Raw genomic sequence first — 21,180 nt, 5'->3', positions numbered from 1 at the left:
TCAAAACAAAGTACCACCAAGTAGGTGCATTAAAACAACAGGAACTTATTCTTTCACATTTCTAGAGGTTACAAGTCGGAAACCAAGGTGTCAGCAGGATCGTGCTCCATCTGAAGTCTCTAGGGGAGGATTCTTCCTTGCCTCTTCTTTGTTCTGGTGTTTGACAGCCATCCTGGTATTCCTTAACTTATAGATGCGTCGGTCCAGTCTCTGCCTGTCTTCTCATGGCCTTCTCCCCCGTGTGTCTGTGTCCAAATTTTCTCTTATAAGGACCTCTCTCACTAGATTAGGGCCCATCCTAATCCAATATGGCCTCAGTTTAACTTGAGAATATCTGCAGAGGTTCTATTTCCAAATAAGGTCACATTCACAGGTTCCAGATGTTAGAACCTCAATGTATCTTTTTTGGAGGAAACATTTCAATCCATAACAGAGCCTTTCACATATTGAAAGGATGCTTTAGAATTTGCAAATGGTTTAAGTTACTAAAGAAGAGTACATATTCAAATCCCTTTTGCAGGATCAATAAGCATCATTTTCAGGTCTCAACAATCCCCAAACAAGTTATCTGTTAAATACACAGATTTTTAGATTGAGACCTGAAGGAGAAGCACAGACACACTCCCTAATCTGCCATTTGCTGGCAGTTGCTTCCTTTACTCTCTTTGTTCCATTATAGAAAATCATACAGTACCTTAGAAATGGACTATATTTCTTGTTTTAGGATCCCCTGTATCTTAATTGATACATGTTGGATGAATGAATAAGCTAAATAGATGGCAAGTGAGCTCACCATAGAGATGATCATCTTCAGGGCAGAGAATAAAACTAAAATTGAGGTGGTGGGAAGGATCATATTCTAAGAAGAGAAAAAACATTGAATAGTCTGACAGATATCTAAACGCTCCCTTTTCCCCCAAAAAAAACCCAGGTCAGTTTTAACTTTCAAATGAAATCAGTTAAAATAAAGCCTACTGATAAGCATGCTTCTTCTCTGATTAGGTAATCTATGCCGCTGTACTGGGTATCGGCCAATTCTTGCAAGTGGAAGGACCTTCTGTGTGGTGAGTAGGTGACACCCTACAGAGCAAGAATGACAGTGACAGCTGGCCAAGTCTGGGAATACAGGGGTTGAATTGTTTAGGTCATCTAAACAGACTATAAGGGAGACCAGGTGAGTTTGTTCCAACTGACTCACAAGAATTTTAGCTATTTGTTGAGGATTGGGTGAAAGTTACACCACCTTGGATGTTCCACAGTCCACCACAGAGGGAGGTCAGGTGATCTAACCAGGCATCCCGATACCTTCCATGAATAGCAAAGCAAGGCATCAGAACAGGATAGGTTGGAGGGCTCCAGCAAATCCAAAGATATAAGCAATGGTATGAAATTTGCTTTGGGGAGGTAAGGTTAGTTCCAAGAGTCTAGACTGTCTAGGAAAGTGTGAACAAGTAAAGAAGCCAAATATGTAGAATAGAATCCAAAATTCACCTCAAGAGCACAGGGAGTTTCCTTTACAAAAGATACTTCACTGAGTATCAATATCAAATAAGAAATCATGGGCAAAGCATGTAGCAAAGTCATGGAGGGCACTTAGTTGCTACTGTTATTGAGGATGCTGTTGAGGCAGGATGGAACTGGGCAGTACAACCCTTATACGCAAGCAAGAGGCATTTCACCTTTGGGAGGGCCCCTTGCCATTCTCAGGACGCAATGGAGCCAAGGTGACTTGTTCAGTTGGACCCTTCACCCTTTTCTAGACCATGCTCCAGATATGGTCTTGACCCCATTCCTGGGCCTGACACCAGTCTCTACCTGAGCCCACCTTCCTAGGGAAGATCATAACAGCCAGCACATGCACCCCGTAGGTCAAAGGGTAGCCAACAACTGGCTGTTTCTGGAGGGTGTGAACAGAGCTGGAGCATTCAGGCCAGGATGCTCACACAGGTGTTTGAGGCCCCTCAGTACAGAAGGGTGGGAAGAGGAGGGCAGCAGGCCAAGGCTGGAGTGCCCATTTATACTCTTGCCCTAGCACCACAAATAGCAGGGGTGGGCCTGGAAGAGGCATGTCCCTCTTCCCAGAGCCAGGCCGGTCCCCAGTGTATGCATGTCCCAGACTTCTAATGCCACACGGGGGAGCCAAAGCTGATGAGCTGAGAAATAACATGAAGAGCTTGTAACATCAAATTGCTGGTGTAAGTGAGCCACTTGTGAGATATGAATAAAGGAAGTTAAAGGAAACTGCTCTCCCTCTGGAGTATAGATGTTATCCACCTTCCCAAACACAGACTCTGGGGATGAAGGAAAGAAACCGGCCCCAGTGAGAATACTCAAGACTCCTCTCTACTAGGCCAAGAGAAGGCTATTTCTGTTGTAGTTGACTCGTGGCCTATCGGGGACACTCTCAGAGCGCTAAGAGAGGAAGCTGGTTTTGCTTCTTGGATAGAGTTAGGAAGATGGCAGCCTGAGGCATTTGGGCAGAGAAGTGGGGTATCTAAAAGAAAGTATTTTCCTAGACACTGAAAAATTCTTTAAGGAAGAAGACACAAGAAGCAAGTTTGGAGGAAATAGGAAATGAAGGAACCAGTGAATGAAAATCTGCTTTAAAAGTCAGCGATTGTCCATTCAGATCCCAAATGTCTGGAAGAGCCGGTTCTGAAATAGTTTTTTTTATCTTTATTTTTTATTTTGTTTTAAAGGTCCTTTTATAAATGATAACACTCAGTATTGTTGAATCTTATATAAACTAGAGAATGGATAAATCATCATTGCCCTAAAAGGCATCACATCAATTAATTCTACTTCTAGGAATTCACCTGTAAAAAAGTTCAAAGATGTAGGTAGAGCTGTCCACATAATGAACAGAAGTGTTCATTATTTTATATACAGTTATACAATGTAGGAAAAAAACCTACGTGTATAACAATAGCAAAGGTTATGAATATATTATAGAATAGCTAGAAGATGGACTATTATGTGATCAGCAAAATCATATTTTTAAAACATTTTAATGATATGACAAAAGATTTGCAACATAAATCAATAAATAAACATATAAATGGGGGCACCTTGATTTCAGCTCAGGTGGTGATCTAATGGTTATAGTATCAATCCCGAATTGGGCTCTGCACTAAACATAGAGCCGGCTTAAGATTCTCTTTCTCCCTCCCTCTGTTGCTCCCCCCCAAATTAAAAATAAATAAATAAATAAAAAGCTTTTCATCTCAAGGCATTTCACTGTCCTAGGAGTCAACTGGCTGTCAAAAGAAAGGAACAGGAAAATGCTGCTTGGATCTGGGAGGAAATGATTCTTCCTCACTCAGCAGGGAAAGTGACGTAAGTCTCTGTTGTGTCCTCTCTCTGCTCAATGCTGGCCCAGTGTTTCTGTTCTTGTGAGTTTTGATGGTCATTCTCTGCATTACTTTCAAATCTCCAAAGCACATGTACTAAAAAGCATTTTTCATTTGGGAACCCAGTAACAGGGTGATTGAAAGTCAGGCTCTGATTTTGCCCTTCAGTCTCTGGAAGGATCAAATAATAAAACATAAACCTACTCAGACAAGAGCAAAAAGACCTGCCCAATTATGATGAGTCCCTTCCTTGGGTGGAAAAGGGTTTTTGTGGCTTGCCTCACTCAAGCAGAGCTGTCCTCTGTCACTGTATCCCCTCCTTTGTAGAGAGAGGGAACTGCAACCTCAGCAGGAAAACCTGTCCAGAATCCCATGGGGAGTTCATGATTAGCACAGCTGGGAAGTCTAGCCTGAAACACTGCAGTCTCTGGCTTTGCTCTCTGAGAGATACTGTTTCCAGAAGACCCACTGCCACGTTCTTAAAGGAGTTACTTACAGAAGTTGGAATAAGAATAAAATAGAGTCTGATTCCTGTAGACAAGGAAATATGAGAGAACAGTTATTCTTAGATGAAACTGAGCCCATCATCCCCCTGCTGTATCTATTTCTATCCTGCACACCTACATGGTTCCCATTCTTGACCTCCCACTGCCACCTCATTTTGGTCTGAAGAAAGTGTACAATGGAATAGAGGGTTGTTGCCAAAGAAGGCAGGCTGCACCGCCCCCCCACAACCACTTCACAGAGGACCAGTGCACCTCAGAGGGGTCAATACTTCTGAAGTCTGATTCTCAATTTTGTGGCCTCAGGAAGTCAATCTGGGCAATGATTGGGCTCTGCAGACCACCTGATTCACTTTAACCAAATTCAAAGAAGATGATATTTAAGCTGTAATGTGCCCTAATATATATCTACAGAAACACAGTCATAAAATGGATGTACAGTCACCAAGCCGTATGTTCTTTCCCTATAGGAAAACACAGAGAGCCACATTATAATGGGGTTGCTTGGTGAGCATGGATGCAGAGCAATTGGATAATCTTAAGGGTAATATCACAGAAGACCCCTCTCTTCTGCCAGGATAGACCAGCTGGCTGGCAGGTGTCTGCCCATGACTCTCCCTGCTCTTAAGTCTATGTTAATATCTTCCCTTAAGTCCTGGTGTAACACCTGATTAGAGGAGCTTTAATTCCTCAGATCTGATTCCTTATGTTTGTTTTACATTTTCATTCTCACACACTATCTTATTTCTAGATTTTAGAGATATAGCACATCATTGCCCCTAGGTTATCGCCTACATTTCTGATTGTAATTAATGCAAAAACTGATGATTTCAGATATTGACCCGTAATTCCTCAATCTGGCTTCTTACTTAGAACCTTTACAAGAAACAGTTGCAGGTGTCCCTTCTGGAACCTGGGATGACCCCAGAGAAATAGAAAAAGAGGGAGAGTATTGGACAAATATCAGTCCATTTCACTTGTCACAATTACCCTTCCACATATGCATTATTTCCATGTAATCTCTAGAGTGGGTAAGTACCTTTCCTTTGGGAGAGTCAGTGAACCAAGTTGTGACAGAGCCGAGAATGAACCCAGATCTGCCTCTAATGTCTGCTGATGCTCTTCTCCACTTCACAGACTTGTAACTCTGCTTGCCATGGTTCTCCCAATTTGCCTTACTTCTTCAGGAATGTTTTCTGGTAATTAGTGTTTCCAATGCTAAAACAGACCTCTTTCAGACAAGATTAGAGTTTGGGTAACTTTTCACTGTGCTTTTAGTATCCTGGTATCCTGTGCTTTTAGTAATTAGTAAAATGGAAATGATAATTCACTTTCTTTCTAAAATTGTTGTAAGGATTAAACAAAGTATTAATACATGTAAAAGCACTTGGAATGTATTGCCCTGTAAATACTACCTATTGTTATTAAATGTTGGGGACAGTGTTTATTCCTAGGCATGTATGTCTAGAGTCATTTTTATTTAAACTTCAGGACTTCTCAGAGCCTTTAGTATTTTGAATCCTGACTTGACAGGTGAGAGGACAGTGGGTAGGTCACAGTGGAGACAAGGTCCCAAACTTAGTAACCTCTGGTAATTTCTTATAGACTGTCTTGGTGTTTCATAGAGTACTCTTTGAGCTATTTCATTGAATACTCTTTTTCTTAGTATCATTATCAGTGACTTTCTCTTACAACAAGATTCTTATTTAAAACATTTATTTGGTTTGGGGGATCTGGCTGGCTCAGTTGGTAAACCAGGCAACTCTTTATCTCAGGGTTGTAAGGTGTAGAGATTATTTAAAAATAAAATCTTTATGCTGGCAGGGATGTGGAGAAACAGGCACCCTCCTACACTGTTGGTGGGAATGTAAACTGGTGCAGCCTCTTTGGAAAATAGTGTGGAGGTTCCTCAAAAAATTAACAATAGAACTCCCCTGTGACCCAGCAATAACACTGCTAGGGATTTACCCAAGGGATACAGAAGTGCTGATGCATAGGAGCACATGTACCCCAGTGTTCATAGCGGCACTGTCAACAATAGCCAAATCATGGAAAGAGGCTAAATGTCCATCACCTGATGAATGGATCAAGAAGATGTGGTATATATACACAATGGAGCACTACATGGCAATGAGAAAGAATGAAATCTGGCCATTTGTAGCAACATGGATGGAACTCGAGGGTGTTATGCTAAGTGAAATAAGTCAGGCAGAGAAAGACAGATACCATATGTTTGCACTCATATGTGAAACAGGAGAAACTTAACAGAGGACCATTGGGGTGGGGAAGTGGGGAAAATAGCTAAGGAGAGCGAGGAAGGTAAACCATAAGAGACTCTTAAATACTGAGAACAAACTGAGGGTTGATGGGGGTGGGAGAGAGGGGGAAATGGGTGAGGGGCATAGAGTAGGGCACTTGTTGGGATGAGCACTGGGTGATAAATGGAAACCAACTTGACAATAAACTATAAATAAATAAATAAATAAATAAATAAATAAATAAATAAAATCTTTAAAAGAAAACACTTTTATTTGGTTTGAACTATTTCCCATTACTCTTGCATCAGAAGAGTAAGAAAGTTGTTACTATGTTCATTTTGCCTTATTAATGTAAAGAATTACAATACTGTTTCCAGTTTTGCTGTGCTGACAAGGCCATCTTCTGCCCTTTATACAGATTTGCACAGACTTATTTGTGGAAGAGGAGTTCCAGCCCTTGGACCCTACCCAGGCGCTCATATTCCCCCCAGAACTCTTGGTAAGATGAGTTGAGTGCTTTATGTGTTTGCTTAAATGTCACTGGTTATAAACTCAGTTTTATAAAACCACCCTTTCCTTCCTGTGAAGTTGTCAAACTGTGGAAATATTTGATCACATCAAGAAGCGGTCCCCACCCAGCTTACCAACCCTCCCTAGCTAATGCCCTTGACACACTTACTAAAGCCTCACTAAAGCTATTTTTTTAATGATTCCATCATTACTCTCATCGTTATCATCTGCAATGTGTCCTTGTTGACTGTCCCAAGCCATCCAGCTTTGCTCAGCTTCTTACTTGGTCTTGCAGCCACTCCAGCACATTGATCTCAAGGAGCACTTCTGGTTCTCCCTGTGTCTTACCCTTCCTTCTATCTCTCTTTCCTCTCTGGTATCCAGTGGTCTCATTCTATAAAATACCTATTTCTGAAGGGGTTCTGAAATAGGTGTTCATTCATTCATTCATTCATTCATTCAACAAACTTCAATCATCCAGCAACATGCCAGGCACTGTTCTAGGTACTGAATAGACAGCAAAGAATAAAACTAACACAAAAACCTATCCTCAAGAAGTTGTAATCTGGTTGGAGAGACAGATAATAAGCAAGATAATAGATAAGAGATACAGGGTGTTAGCCAGTAAGAAGGGTTAAAAAGGAAAAAAATAAAACAGAGAAGGGGGATAGGATATTGGCCAGAGAAGACTTCTCTGAGAATGTTTCAAAACTTTGAAAAAAGATCTAACAAAAATGAGGGAGCAGCCTCAATGACAAGTGGGGGGAAAGCAGTCCGGTAAGTGCACAACCAAGTGCAAAGGTGCCAAGGGTAGGAGAATGCTGCTATGGCCAAGGGACAGAGAAGGGTCCAGCCTGGCTGGAGCACCGTGAGTGAGGTCAGAAAGGCACCGGGACGCAGACCATGAGGACTTAGGCTGCTTGGCTTTTACCCTCTGAGAAATGATTAGGGAAGTTGGACAGGGGCTGGGCAAGTTTCTATTAATGTTGTAATGGAATCTGGGATCATTCTGGCTATGGAGATGGGAATAGCCTGATGAGGAGCGCAGGAAGTCGCAGTGAGTAGGGAAGGGACAGAGGGAGAAAGAGACAGAATCCCAAGCAGACTCCATGCTCAGCATAGGGCCTGATGGGGGGCCCCATCCCACAACTGTGAGATCACAACCTGAGCCAAAACCAAGAGTCATGCTCTCAACCGACTGAGTCCCCCAAGGGCCTCCTCAGAAAAACAAAATAAAAAAGGACAAAATAAATTAAATGATAAAAAATAAAATCAAAACTCAGGGCACCTAGGTGGCTCAGACAGTTCAGCATCAGACTCTTGATTTCAGCTCACATCATGATCCCAGGGTCAGGGGGTCGAGCCCTGCATCAGGCTCTGGGGTGACAACTCGAGCCTCATCAAAGTGCTAATGCTATCCTGAGAGATGCTGGTGCTAGACCAGGCTGCCAGCATGTAGGTTGTGAGAAGAGAGTAGATTCTAGATAGACTTTGATGGAGAGCCGAGGAGATTTGCTGCTGAGTGTGATATGCTGTGTGGAAGAGAGACACTTTCTGTGGAGAGAGATTGACTCTGACACTTTGGGCAGCTGGAAAGGTGAGTGATCATTTACAGAGAAGGGGAACACCTCAGAAAGAATAGGGTATGTTTTTGGTGGGCTTCTAAAAGAATGGGATATGAGGAGCTCATTTTGGGATATGTTAAATCTGAGATGCCTATTAGACATCCAAAGGAGACATCAAGTTCTCATTCATATATATGAGTTTGGATTTCAGAGGAAGAGTCCAGGCTGAAGACACTAATTTAAGAGCATTAGTATAATTAAGATTATTAAGGCCATGATCCTAAATTATGTTTAATTAATCTATACTAAAGTGTTATCGACAGGTACCAGCTTATATTAATTATCACTTGCCTACAAAGAGCTATATTTTAAAAGTCTTAAGCTAAAGGAGCAAATATCTATGGAAATTCAGGCATTAGTAAGTGGGTGTAGTGAGTATCTTCTCGGTCCAGTGGACCTCAGGACCCCTGAAACCTCTCTGGAGGAATATCCCTCCACTGAGATCTTGCATAAGCCAGGATAGCAGGTGTGCATCTGTGCGTACACATTTGTCATTTGCACTTAGAGAATGGCAAAGAACCCAGAAAAACAAACCCTGACCTTTCATGGAGAGAGGGTTACCTGGATCTCCCCTGGCATGCTCAAGGATCTCCTGGAGCTGAAAGCAAAACATCCTGAAGCCCCTCTCGTCTTGGGCAACACTTCACTGGGTGAGTGACTACAGCGTTTCTCCTCCCACTGCCAAACTGGACCTCCTGCCCCTACTTTGCTTTCAGCTACAAAAACTACTTCTTTTTAATTTTTTTTACTGTCTTTATTTATTTTAGAGAAAGAGAGAGACACAGCATGAGCAGGGGAGGGTCAGAGAGAGAGGGAGACACATAATCTGAAGATAGGCTCCAGGCTCTGACTAGCTGTCAGTACAGAGCCTGATGCGGGGCTCGAACCTATGAACTGTGAGATCATGACCTGAGCCAAAGTCAGACGCTTAACCGGCTGAGTCACCCAGGAGTCCTGACAAAAACTACTTTTTAAGAATAAAAGCTTCAACCTTTACAATAAAAATAGTATAATATAATAGTATATTATAAAATATACAGGATATACTGTTACATATCATATGATACAATGATCTAATTATGTATGTAATTTTGTGCATAAATAATATATATAAAATACATATAATAATAATATAGAAGGCACAAAACAAATATTATAATATAATAAAATGGTCTCCAAAGTTGGATATACATATACCCTGGGAGATGCAACATGACCCCCTGAAGTGAGGGGAAAAAATATTAGAGGGTATTTTGGGATTTTATGTTTTGTTTTGTTTTGTTTTGTTTTGTTTTTGAGAGAGAGAGAAGGCACATGAGTCAGGGAGAGGGGCAGAGGGAGAGAGAGAGAGTCTTAAGCCGTGGAGCCTATTGTGGGGCTCCATCCCATGACGTTGAGATCATGACCCCAGGTAAAATGAAGAGTCAGACACTTAATCTACTTGAGATGCCCAGGCACCCTGAGGGTTTTTTTAAATCATTTAATTTATCTTGTCCTTTTTTATTTTGTTTTTGTCAAATAATGAGTAGATATAATGGAAGTCTATAAAATATGCATGGGTACATTAACAGTGCACACCCATTTATAACCTACACCCACTTCAAGAATGAGCATTTTACCAAGAACTTTGAAGGCCCCAGAAACCCTCCCAAACCGCATCCCGTTCCCTTCCCTTCCTCTCAGAAGCACTCATTAGTCTGAATGTGGTGGTGGTCAGTCACTTTCTTGTTTTTACAATTTTACCACATATATTTGAGTCTTTAAGAAATATGTCATTTACTTTAGTATATTTTTGAACTTCACGTAAATAGAATGACATAGTATTATTCTTCTATTTGCTTTCTTTGTTCAACAGTCTTGACTTGAGATACACTCATAGTGTTGCAGGTAACTGCTAGACTCCATTGTATGACTGCGTACAATTTGCTTATCCGTTCTACTATTGAAGGACACAGAGTGCTTTCCAAATTTTTCCTATTACAAATATTCTTTTTTTATCATTAAGTTTTTTATTTTTATTCCAGTACAGTCAATATTCAGTGTTATATTAGTTTCAGGTGTACAATATAGTGATTCAGCAATGCTACACACTACTCAGTGCTTATCCTGATAAGTGTACTCTTTAATCCCTTTTACCTATTTCACCCATTCCCCCCCCCCCCCACCTCGCCTCTGGTAACCATCAGTTTGTTCTCTATAGTTAAAAGTCTCTTTCTTGATTTGTCTCTCTCTTTTTTTCCTTTCTCATTTGTTGTTGTTTTTTTCTTAAATTCCACATATGAATGAAATCTTAAGGTATTTGTCTTTCTCTGACAAACTTATTTCACTTAGTATAATACTGTCTAGCTACGTCTATGTCATTGAAAATGGCAAGATTTCATTCTTTTTTATGAATGAGTAATATCTCAGTATGAGTGAGAGAGAGTATGTGTGTGTGTGTGTGTGTGTGTGCATGCGCACACACATGTGTATTCTCCGTATCACATCTTCTTTATCCATTCATCAATCAGTGGATACTTGGGCTGTTTCTGTAATTGGCTATTGTAGATAATGCTGCAATAAATATAGGGTGCATGTATTCTTTTGAATTCATGTATTTGGGAAGTAAATATCCAGTAGTATGATTACTGGATCATAGGAGAATTCTATTTTTAACTTTTTGAGGAAGCTGCATACTGTTTTCCACAGTGGCTGCACCAGTTTGCATTCCCACCAACAGTGTACAAGGATTCCTTTTCCTACACATCCTCATCAATATTTACTATTTCTTGTGTTGTTAAATTCTAGCCATTCTGACAGGTGTGAGGTGGTATCTCACTGTAGTTTTGATTTACATTTCCTTGATGATGAGTTACGTTGAGCATCTTCTCCTGTGTCTGTTGGCCATTATATGTCTTCTTTGGAGAACTGTCTGTTCATGTCTTCTGCCCATTTTCAATTGGATTATTTGGTTTTTGGCTATTGAGTTGTATAAGTTCTTTATTTTGGATACTAGCACTTTATCGGATATATCATTTGTAAATATCTTCTTCCATTCATAGGTTGCCTTTTAGTTTTGTTGATTGTTTCTTTTGCTGTACAGAAGCTTTTTTGTTTTGAGATAGTCCCAATAACTTATTTTGGCTTTTATTTCCCTTGCCTCAGGAGACATCTAGAAAAATGTTGTTACAGTCAATGTCAGAAACATTACTGCCTGTGCCTTCTTCAAGGATTTTGTGGTTCCAGGTCTCATCTCACATTTAGGTCTTTAATCCATTTTGAGTTTATTTTTGTGTATGAGTAAGAAAGTAGTCCAGTTTCATCCTTTTACATGTAGCTGTCCAGTGTTTCCAACACCATTTGCTGAAGAAGCTGTCTTTTTCCCATTGGATACTCTTTCCTCCCTTGTTGAAGATTAATTTACTAAACAGTTGTGGGTTTATTTCTGGGTTTTCTATTCTGTTCCACTGACCTGTGTGTCTGTTTTTATGCCAGTATCATACTGTTTTCTTTACTACAGTTTTGTAATATAACTTGGAGTCTAGAATTATGATACCTCCAGATTCGCTTTTTTTTATGGAAATTGCTTTGGCTATTTGGGATCTTTGGTGGTTTCATACAAATTTTAGGATTGTTTGTTCTAGTTCTATGAAAACTGCTGTTGCATTTTGATGGAGATTGCATTAACTCTGTAGATTGTTTTGGGTAGTATAGACATGTTAGTAATATTTGTTCTTCTAATCCATGAGCATCAGATATTTTTTCCATTTTTCTATCTCATCTTGAATTTCTTTCATTAAATTTTTATACTTTCAAAGTACAGGTCTCTCATCTCTTTGGTTAAATTTATCCCTAGGTATTTTATTGTTTTTGAAGCAATTGTAAGTGGGATTGTTTTCTTAATTTCACTTTCTGCTGCTTCATTATTAGTATATAGGAATGCAACAGATTCTGTACATTAATTTTATATCCTGCAACTTTACTGAATTCATTTATCCATTCTATGATTTTGAGGGGGAGTAGTTTTTACAGTTTCCTATACATGGTATCACATCATCTGTAAATAATGAAAGTTTTACTTCTTCCTTACTAATTCAGATGCCTTTTATTTCTTTTTGTTGTCTAATTGCTATGGGTGTGACTTCCAGTGCTATGTTAAATAAAAGCAGTGAAAGTGGACATCCCTGTCATGTTCCTGACCTTAGGGGAAAGTTTTCAGTTTTTCTCCATTGAGTATGGTATTAGCTGTGGGTTTGTCATATAAGGCCTTATGTTGTGGTATGTCTCTCCAACCCTACTTTGTCAAGAGTTTTTATTATGAATGGATGTTATATTTTGTCAAATGCTTTTTCTGCATCTTTTGAAATGATCATATGGTTTTTATATTTCTCTTATTGATGTGATGTATCAGGTTAACTGATTTGCAAATACTCAGCCACCCTTGTATCCCAGGAATAAATCCCACTTGGTTGTGCTGACTGATTTTTTTAAATGTACTGTTGGATTCAGTTTGCTAGTATGTTGTTGACGATTATTGCATCTATATTCATCAGAGATAGTGGCCTGTCATTCTTTTTTCCAGTAGTGTCTTTATTGGTTTGCTTTCAGGATGATACTGGCCTCACAGAATAAATTTGGAAGTTTTCCTTCCTCTTCTATTTTTTAGAATAGTTTGAGAAGAATAGGTATTAAATGTTTGGTAGGGATGCCTGGCTGGCTCAGTTAGTTGAACATCTGACTCTTGCTCTCAGCTCAAGTCATGATCCCACGATCATGGGATTGAGCCCTGCATCAGGCTCTGTGCTGAGTGTGAAACCTGCTTAAAATTCTCTCCCTCTGCCCCCTCCCCTGGTCAGGCATGATCTCTCTCTTTCTTTAAAAAGAAAAAAACAGGGAACTTAATTTTTTTTGGTAGAATTCACCTGTGAAGCCATGTGTCCCTGGACTTTTGTTTATTGGGAGTTTTTTTTTTTTTTATTACTGATTCAAATTCATTGCTGGTAATCAGTCTGTTCAAATTTTCTATTTCTTCCTGCTTCAGTCTTTGTAGATTATATGTTTTTTATGGTGAATATTCTTATATATGTCTCCTGCTGTCAATGTGCAAGAGCTTTCTAAGAACCTCCTATTCATTTTATTTTCTATTTTTGTAAACACATAATTAATGTATAAATAAGTAAATACATGTACTGGGAGAACATGCCTATAAATTTACCTTGCAGAAAATATGGCCATTGCTTTCATATCTATACACATTTATTACCAATTTAAAAAATGGTATCTCAATATTTTTATGAGAAATTTTCAATACCAAAAGGGGGGGACATTTTCTCTTTCCTAAATCTGTCTTATTTATTTATTTACTTTTCAGGACCTGCAATGAAATCTCAAGGACATTTTCACCCAATTCTCCTCTCTCCTGCTAGGATTTCTGAGCTCAGTATTGTATGTAAAACAAGTGATGGTGAGTTCCTGGTGTTCTTAATACATTAGTGAACCAATCTCTGCAGCACTACACTTACCAAGTGGTCTGGAACCTCCCCGTACATTTGTCTTGTCTGGGCTATTTCTAGTTCTTTATCATTTTTCTGATGTGATATAATATCCCTACCATAAAACCTTACCATCAAAAACTTTTCACAGAATCTGAGGTATTAATATGATATTATTCAAGGCCTTCCCATCACGTGCAGGATTCTTGCCTATAAAATGCCATAGTGACCTAAAGACAATGAACTTGAAGTGTAATTTTGATGGGAAGGCAACAAGAGAACTTGTGCCATCCATCGTTTGAACAGTCAGTTCCTAGGAGGGAGGATGTTTGCAAGGGAAGGTAGGAGAAATACCATCTGGCACTCAAACGCTACTTATTTCATAGGAACAATGGCAAGCAGTAAAATGAGACAAAGACCTGACCAGGTAAGCACCTCCAGTCACTTACAACATCCTTGAGGGCCCGCTACTTGCAAATACTACTACATCAGGCAAGGTGGTACTCACCCAGTAGTAAGAAAGCATGCAGGACTTTGCCTTCTTTTGCAGGACTTTGCCTTCTTTTACAAGGAACCTTACTTTACTCCTCTCCTCATCCCCCAGACCTTCTAGCATGGAAGTACATGCACAGAAGTACTGTACATGCATATTAGTGCTCAATTCCATGACTGACAAATGAATACTGGGAAAAAATGAATAAATGAGTGAGTCAGGAACTTGAATTTGGAATACAGGGGTAGTAATGACTTTCTTAACTTAGGCAACACGGAGTTAAACAGAACTGAAAGCTTGAGTCAAGACTGACTGGCCATTGTGTGCTTGTGGCCATCACTGGTAGGCAAGGGCAGGGGACTTGCCTTGGGTTTATCACTGTCATCTAGGAGTCCCACCTTCCTGGCTTCTAACCATCATCAGCCGAACTTTGTGCTGCAGCAAGCATACCCTTCCCTGACCTCACCCCACCCATTTGCAAGGGAAGGGACCCTTCCTGTTTTTGCCCAGCTCTGCAGCCTCACAGCTTTGGGCTTGGGACAGTTCAGATAGCACAACTGAATGTCACTCAGAAAATGAGGGGGATGCACTTAGACTCACTCGAAATCTTGGTGAAGGCAGAAGGGAAAGAAGGCGGAGAGCAGTGTGGGTAGATTGGGAGCAGGGATGACCAGTACAAATGGAAGGTTACAACAGGAAAGTCCTTCCCTGGCCCTCACTCCAGGCACCATTCAGCCCGCCGCTTTCAAACTTCTCTGTCCACAACTCTGTCCTCAAAAAAATCTGAAATAGAGTAAGTAAATGAAAATAAGCTGCTGTGCTTGAAGGAAAGGGGAGACTTCTCACCACCCCTCTGTCCCTAGGGCCCCCGTGTCTGTGCCTGAAAGAACCCTTTCAGGCACAATTCATATCCCTCAGTGTAACCTCAATCCCTCACCTCAGGAATTCCTCATGAGGAAGCCAAGACCCAAAAGGAGTGTAAACTCACCCAAGGTCCCTAAACTGGCTGGTGGCCAGGTCACCAAGCCACATATCTCCCATTTCCAATTCAGAACCCTTTCCGTTAGCCTGTCCAATTGGTTGTTCAAATGGACTGCTCAGTTGGATCTGCAAACAAAGTGGAGCCAGATCCTAAAGTCTGAAGAAGCAATATGCCTTCCTCAGCTGTTAAAATTAAAGTGTGAGTACCCTCTAGTGGCAGAATGTTCCTCCAGGAACATTTCTCTGCCTTCTCAAACTTTTCCTAAGGCCCAGAAGAATGCTGGACACTGGTGAGGGAGGAGTATGTTGGAGTCAGGTGTGTGTGTGTGTGTGTGTGTGTGTGTGTGTGTGTGTGTGTGTGTGTTCCCCCTCCCAGAACCCTCCCACAGGAGTTAAATCTCTGTGACAGCTTGTTTGTTTAAATTTTGCAATGCTAACCCATATCACATACATGTTTGACTCAGTATACATTTATTCCTCTCAAAATCTTTAGTATATTAAGTGCTCCAGAAAGTCCCTGCATCTTTATCCCATAGACCCATGAACTCTGAAAAGCATGGAGTTAAAACAAAGCCCACATCCTCAGAATCAAAGTTAAAGCTCTTTCCAACTTTACTGGAAAAGAAGCTAGGTTTTATGATCAGAGATGTAATAAAATACGAATAGTACAATAAAGAGGATTTTCTCAGTGCAGCTACGCCATGCCTAGCACAGAGCCAGGGGGTAATGTGAACAATGGAAACAGAGCAGAGCATGTTACACTCCCCTGAGGCTGAACCACCCTATTTTACCTATGTCAAATAAGAGATGGTCATGCTGGTCTGTATGAGGCTTCTGACCTTTAAAAATTAATAATAGTAATAATAATAATGTCTTTTGGTTTCTGACTTCTTCCCTACTGATAAGACTCTGGGTCTATTAGGTAGGAGGAATTGCATGACAGGAATCAAGCTTGGTCTTCCCAGTGCTCCTTTGAGCAAAAGTATGGCCAGGATTTTTGCAGACGTTAAAGACCAACCTTCAGTGGACCCTGTGGTGAGAGGCAGCAGCAGACCATCACTGATAGGTCTGGGACAGGCTCCTCTGTTACAGAGTGCCTTGTAAGAAACACTGTGTCATGATAGGCTGAGGACTCTAGGTTGAGACATTCCAGGAAGGTCAGCAGTTTAGTTACCTTTGGGCAAGATTTGCTCAGTATAAGGATAATAAGGAACAGAGAGTGGTTTCCCTACTCAATTAGGTTGGCTGTGATTATTCAACTCACAGTTATGTCATGTGTTATGCGGGTATGTTAGCAAAGATGGGAGAAATATTGTGCCAAGTACGTTCTTAATATTGATACAAGATAAAGCTATATGGGAGAGTAAAGTATTCTCAAAGATCAGTCCACAAGAGAAAACTCAAAACATAGCCTGACATTAAGAAAACAGACTAACTGCAGTTTGAACCCAGCCCTGGAAGTAATGTCAAATCAGACTGTAGGTGTGAGCGACTCATTCTACAAACCCAGGGAAGTCAAGAATTCATTTTTAAAGGCCAAATATATGATCTTCTGATGACTTGGGTGACTTCTTCACTTCAAAGATTGATCTGAGCCCTTTTCATCCCTATTATGGGAAAACCCCAAAGCCAGTGCTAGTAACCTGCCAATACTCTCAAGTAGTCCCGTAACACCCATTAATTTTTAATTAGTTCCATGCCAGGTAGCACATAGCATTGCCCCAGTCCTTCTGGATGCTTTCCCATCGCTCCTGCTTTTCTGGCCCTGCCTTGGGGACCACCAGTGTCCCAACACCCAATAATACCCAACATAATACCTGGGGAGGCTGCTCCCAGGGGCTGGGTTCATTCTGATTGCCTGGCGCCCCTCTTGTCAAGGATTTTGAGTAGCAAGCCTCTCTGTAGAGGTGGAAATCGGCAGTCAGAGCATTATTAATTATAGACAATGATCTGGGCAATTGAAAGGCCTTTGCCATTATTTTAATACCATCAGATTTATTCCCCTCAATCACAAAACAGCCTTGCACAGCTTCACTGTGGTCGGCTGGGGGGAGGAGTGTCAAGGAAAGCTCTAGTAGAGTCCGCCACCTGCTAGTTGTCACTGTCATTCCTTCTCTCCAGCCTCTCTTTCCTTGCATTTGTTCAAAGAAGAGTATAGACCAGCCTAGGATTCCTAACCCTGGCTGCACAGAAGTACTGAGGAGACTTTGAAAGAGCCTCATCCAGAGATTCTGATTTAATTGATCTGGGAGTGGAGTATCTGTGTTGTTTTAAGTTCCCAGTGATTCTCTGTACAGCCAGTGTGGAGAGTCAGTGTCCCAGCACCAGGATTATAAATCAGTTGCTCCTCCCATGTCACCTAAAATACCTTTCCTTTCTAGGACTAACAATAGGTGCTGGCTGCAGTCTGGCCCAAGTGAAGGACATTTTGGCTGAGCAAGTTTCCGAGCTCCCAGAGGAGAAAACCCAGACATACCGAGCCCTCCTAAAGCACCTGAAGAGTCTAGCAGGACAGCAGATCCGGAATATGGCAGTATGTCCTCTGGGCCAATCAAAGGGCACACTGCACCCATTTCTTTTTTTTAAGTTTATTTATTTTGAGAGAGAGAGAGAGAGAGGAGGAGGAGGGGAAGAGAAGGAGAGAGAGAATCCCAGGCAGGCTCTGTGCTGTCAATGCAGAACCCAATGCAGGTCTTGAACACACGAACCGCGAGATCATGACCTGAGCTGAGATTAAAAGTTGGATGCTTAACCAACTGAGCCACCCAGGTGCCCCTGCACTGATTTCTTAATCTTACTAAAATGTTGGAATAAGCATTGGCAGAATATTATCCAAAAAGATCTCAGCAGATTGAAACATCAGGCACAATAAACAAATGTTTACTATTTAACAAACATAATTAAAAACATATTTCAAAGAGGATTCTAAGTCAAGTTCAATAAAATAAGCAAGTGACAATATAAGTGAGAGAAAAGGAGGAGGTCACAGTTTTGTTTATTTCATGATATGAATGTCAAAGAAACTAATTCAGTTTTAGGCTGCATTAACAGAAGTATAATACCTAAAGTAAAGAGGGTAGCTTTCTCTACTCCATACTGTTCAGACCACAGCTGGAGAATAATGTTCAGATCTGGGAGGCACACTTTGAAGTCTGGCTGGTTTTGACCTTAGAAGAAAGCAGAAGAGACATAGGTTTTCAAAATATGCATGCTCCCTCTGCTATATACCCCAGTTAGAAATCCTTGGCATATGAGGACTCAGGGGAAGACACAGTTCCTTGAAAAAGCTCCTCAAATGATTCCAAAATGTTCTCTCCTCCTGTTAAGAACTCTGACACCTTGCAGCCTGGCAAGGAGATGACGGCAGGAGAGTGAAGCGTTGGAAACCACGTCAGAAAGAGGAATGGTAGGGCTGGGCAGTGAGAGAGATCATGAGAGCTGCCTTCAAATATTTTTTTAAGTTTATTTGTTTTGAGAGAGAAAGAGAGAGAATTTGCACAAGCAAGCAAGGGAAGGGCAGAGAGAGAAAGAGAGAGAGAGAATCCCAAGCAGCCTCCTCTCTGTCAGTGTGGAGCCTGGTGCGGGGCTCAAACTCACAAACCATGAGATCATGACCTGAGCTGAAATCAAGAGTCAAATGCTTTTCATCCACCCAGGTGCGTGCCCCTGCCTTCAAATACTTATAGACTCATGAGGGCAGATGTGATGTATTTTGTATAATCACAAAAGTTAGAAGTATGACTGATAAGAGAAATTACAGGGAGACAGAATTCAGCTCAGTAGAAACAAGAACTTTAAAACCAAGCTGTTCATAGAGGATCGAGGATTCCTCGTCCCCACCCATGTTCCAGCCCAGCCCTCAGCAACCAAGATGGTGACTATAGATTCGATCACTAGGTGGGGAGGAGGGTATTAGGTTGAATGGCCAGTCATTTTCCTCCCAAATTCTGAGATGCTATAGGCTCAACCAGATCTAAGAAGAGGCACCTGTCTCTCAGATGCCCCAAATCCCAACACACCCACATGAAGTCTGGCCATTTTGGGGGCAGAGTTAGATGCAGCTGAGGTCCTGTGTACCCAAGGCAGGATAGCATCTTGGTAGCTGATACCACGGTCACCTGTGCTGTGGCCAAGGCTGAGTAGGGTTCAGAATGGGCCATGAAGTCCCACTGTTTGGGTTTGAATCCCAGTCCTGCCCCTTTCTAGCTGGATGACCGTGGTCAAATTTCATCATTTATCAGAACCCAAGTATCTTCATCAGAAAAATGGGAATAATGGTATCAGTCTCACTGGGTTAAAAGAAGTGAGTAAATGTGTGTAAAAAAAGTGGATCACACTGAATGCTGTGTGAATGTTGGTTACCATAAGTTCCCGTCCCAGTCCAAAGTAGTGGAGAGAGGCTCCTCCCAAACTGTCTGAATGGAGTCTCTCTACCAAGAGGACCAAGATCCCTTGTGACACATTCACTACAAAAAGACCTTATGCAGGTGCCTGTTGGGCATCGGATCTGAGGAATACAATGACTGAGGCTATAACTCTTTCTTTTTAGTCCTTAGGGGGACACGTTATAAGCCGACATTGCTATTCAGATCTGAATCCAATTTTGGCTGTGGGCAATGCTACTCTCAATCTGATTTCAGAAGGTAAGCTACCCCAGAACATTCTGGATTGCAACCTAAGATTTTTTCGTCTTCCTTTTTAAGGACTTGGTATAAGTCAGAGCGCTGATCTCTGGCTCTCTATCCACCATGGGGAGCTCAGGCTCCTAGAGGAAGGCACACTGAGAGAGGGGAGTGGCTCGTGCTTCCTTCTGGCACCAAGGCCCACGTACATACAACATTCACCCCACCATGGCCGTGTGACAGCCAGGGGTGCTGTGCAGAGGCTGAGGGGAAGGCTGTCTGCTGCCTGAGGACTGTTCTCTCCTCTCCTTCATGCCCACTCACCTCAGCTGCCGTGTGAGAAGCCACAAGCCTGAGGAGGACACACAGCAGACACTGTGGGCCCTCGAGGGACAAGAGGAAGGCAATGGTGAATTTTACATGCTGGCTGAAAGGATCGGTCCCTAGGGCTTCTTCATGCAAAACTACCCTTGTCTCCCCAGAAACAGCTCTTCCCTGCCTCCGCTGCTCCAAGAATGCTGACATGCCCATTTCCTGGGCACTAACTGTAGCCAAGCTGTGCTGGACATCTTATACACGGCACGTGTAGTCCAACCAAGCTGTCACTTGTAGAGACAGGCGTGAGAATAGAACCATTGTCCGCATCAGGCTGCCTCCCCAGGGCCTCTGGCTCTCCCCCCCATCACTTCTCCCAGTCCCTCACCCACAACCCATCAGATACACTCTCCTCTTTCCCTCCCACTCCGCTAGCCAGTCATTTACCCCTCCTATGGCGACTGCACCCAGGCACTATGGTGTAGGGAAGCAATCAAAGTCTGCTCCCCACATGAACTTTAGGGGGTATATCCCTCCAGGAATCATACCACAGGCAATGTAATCCTCCCAAGGTGGGTTGTTGGCCATACGATCCCATCTCTAACTGGTGGGAAGTGCTGGGAGATCCTCAGCACTTATAAGGAGTTCTAATAAGGAATTCTCACACGCTTATTCAGCTTTGTTTGCACCCCCCCCAGTCCCCACCACCAGGAGGGAGGAGAGGAAAGGCCTCACCCTGGCCTGGCCTGCTCAGCCATTTTCCTGAGTCCTCCCTGCCTGTGGTTGAATATGACCTCAGCTTACCCCTCAACACCAGGAAAGAAGAAACCAAGACTCAGGGGCATCAGGACAACAAGGATAGCGTGGCCTGTGTGCAGGGTAGTAGTCGTGGTACTAGTACTACTAGCAGCAGTGTTCTACTGGGGGCTTGGTGGTTACCTCTGGCTTAGGGTCTGTGCTTTTCCAGCTCTGCCAAAGCCACCTCCACACTGAGCACAGTGTTTCTCCAGTGCTAGTAGATGAGCTCGGTGACCTAGCAGCAGGGCAGGCCA

General features: G+C 42.0%; 1 protein-coding gene across 1 annotated transcript in view; it reads left to right on the top strand.

The window, feature by feature from the left end:
• AOX1 (aldehyde oxidase 1) overlaps positions 1 to 21,180 on the top strand; it is a 75,903-nt gene that overhangs the window by 6,922 nt on the left and 47,801 nt on the right. The window contains 7 exon segments of the mRNA XM_029933285.1: positions 1,003 to 1,064; positions 3,247 to 3,336; positions 6,530 to 6,610; positions 8,752 to 8,896; positions 13,597 to 13,689; positions 17,573 to 17,724; positions 19,741 to 19,834. Coding sequence (XP_029789145.1) covers positions 1,003 to 1,064; positions 3,247 to 3,336; positions 6,530 to 6,610; positions 8,752 to 8,896; positions 13,597 to 13,689; positions 17,573 to 17,724; positions 19,741 to 19,834 — 717 coding nt within the window.

The sequence above is a fragment of the Suricata suricatta genome, chromosome 3 (genome assembly GCF_006229205.1).
Source record: "Suricata suricatta isolate VVHF042 chromosome 3, meerkat_22Aug2017_6uvM2_HiC, whole genome shotgun sequence".
Classification (NCBI taxonomy): Eukaryota; Metazoa; Chordata; class Mammalia; order Carnivora; family Herpestidae; genus Suricata; species Suricata suricatta.
This window is presented reverse-complemented; position numbering and strand designations above follow the sequence as displayed.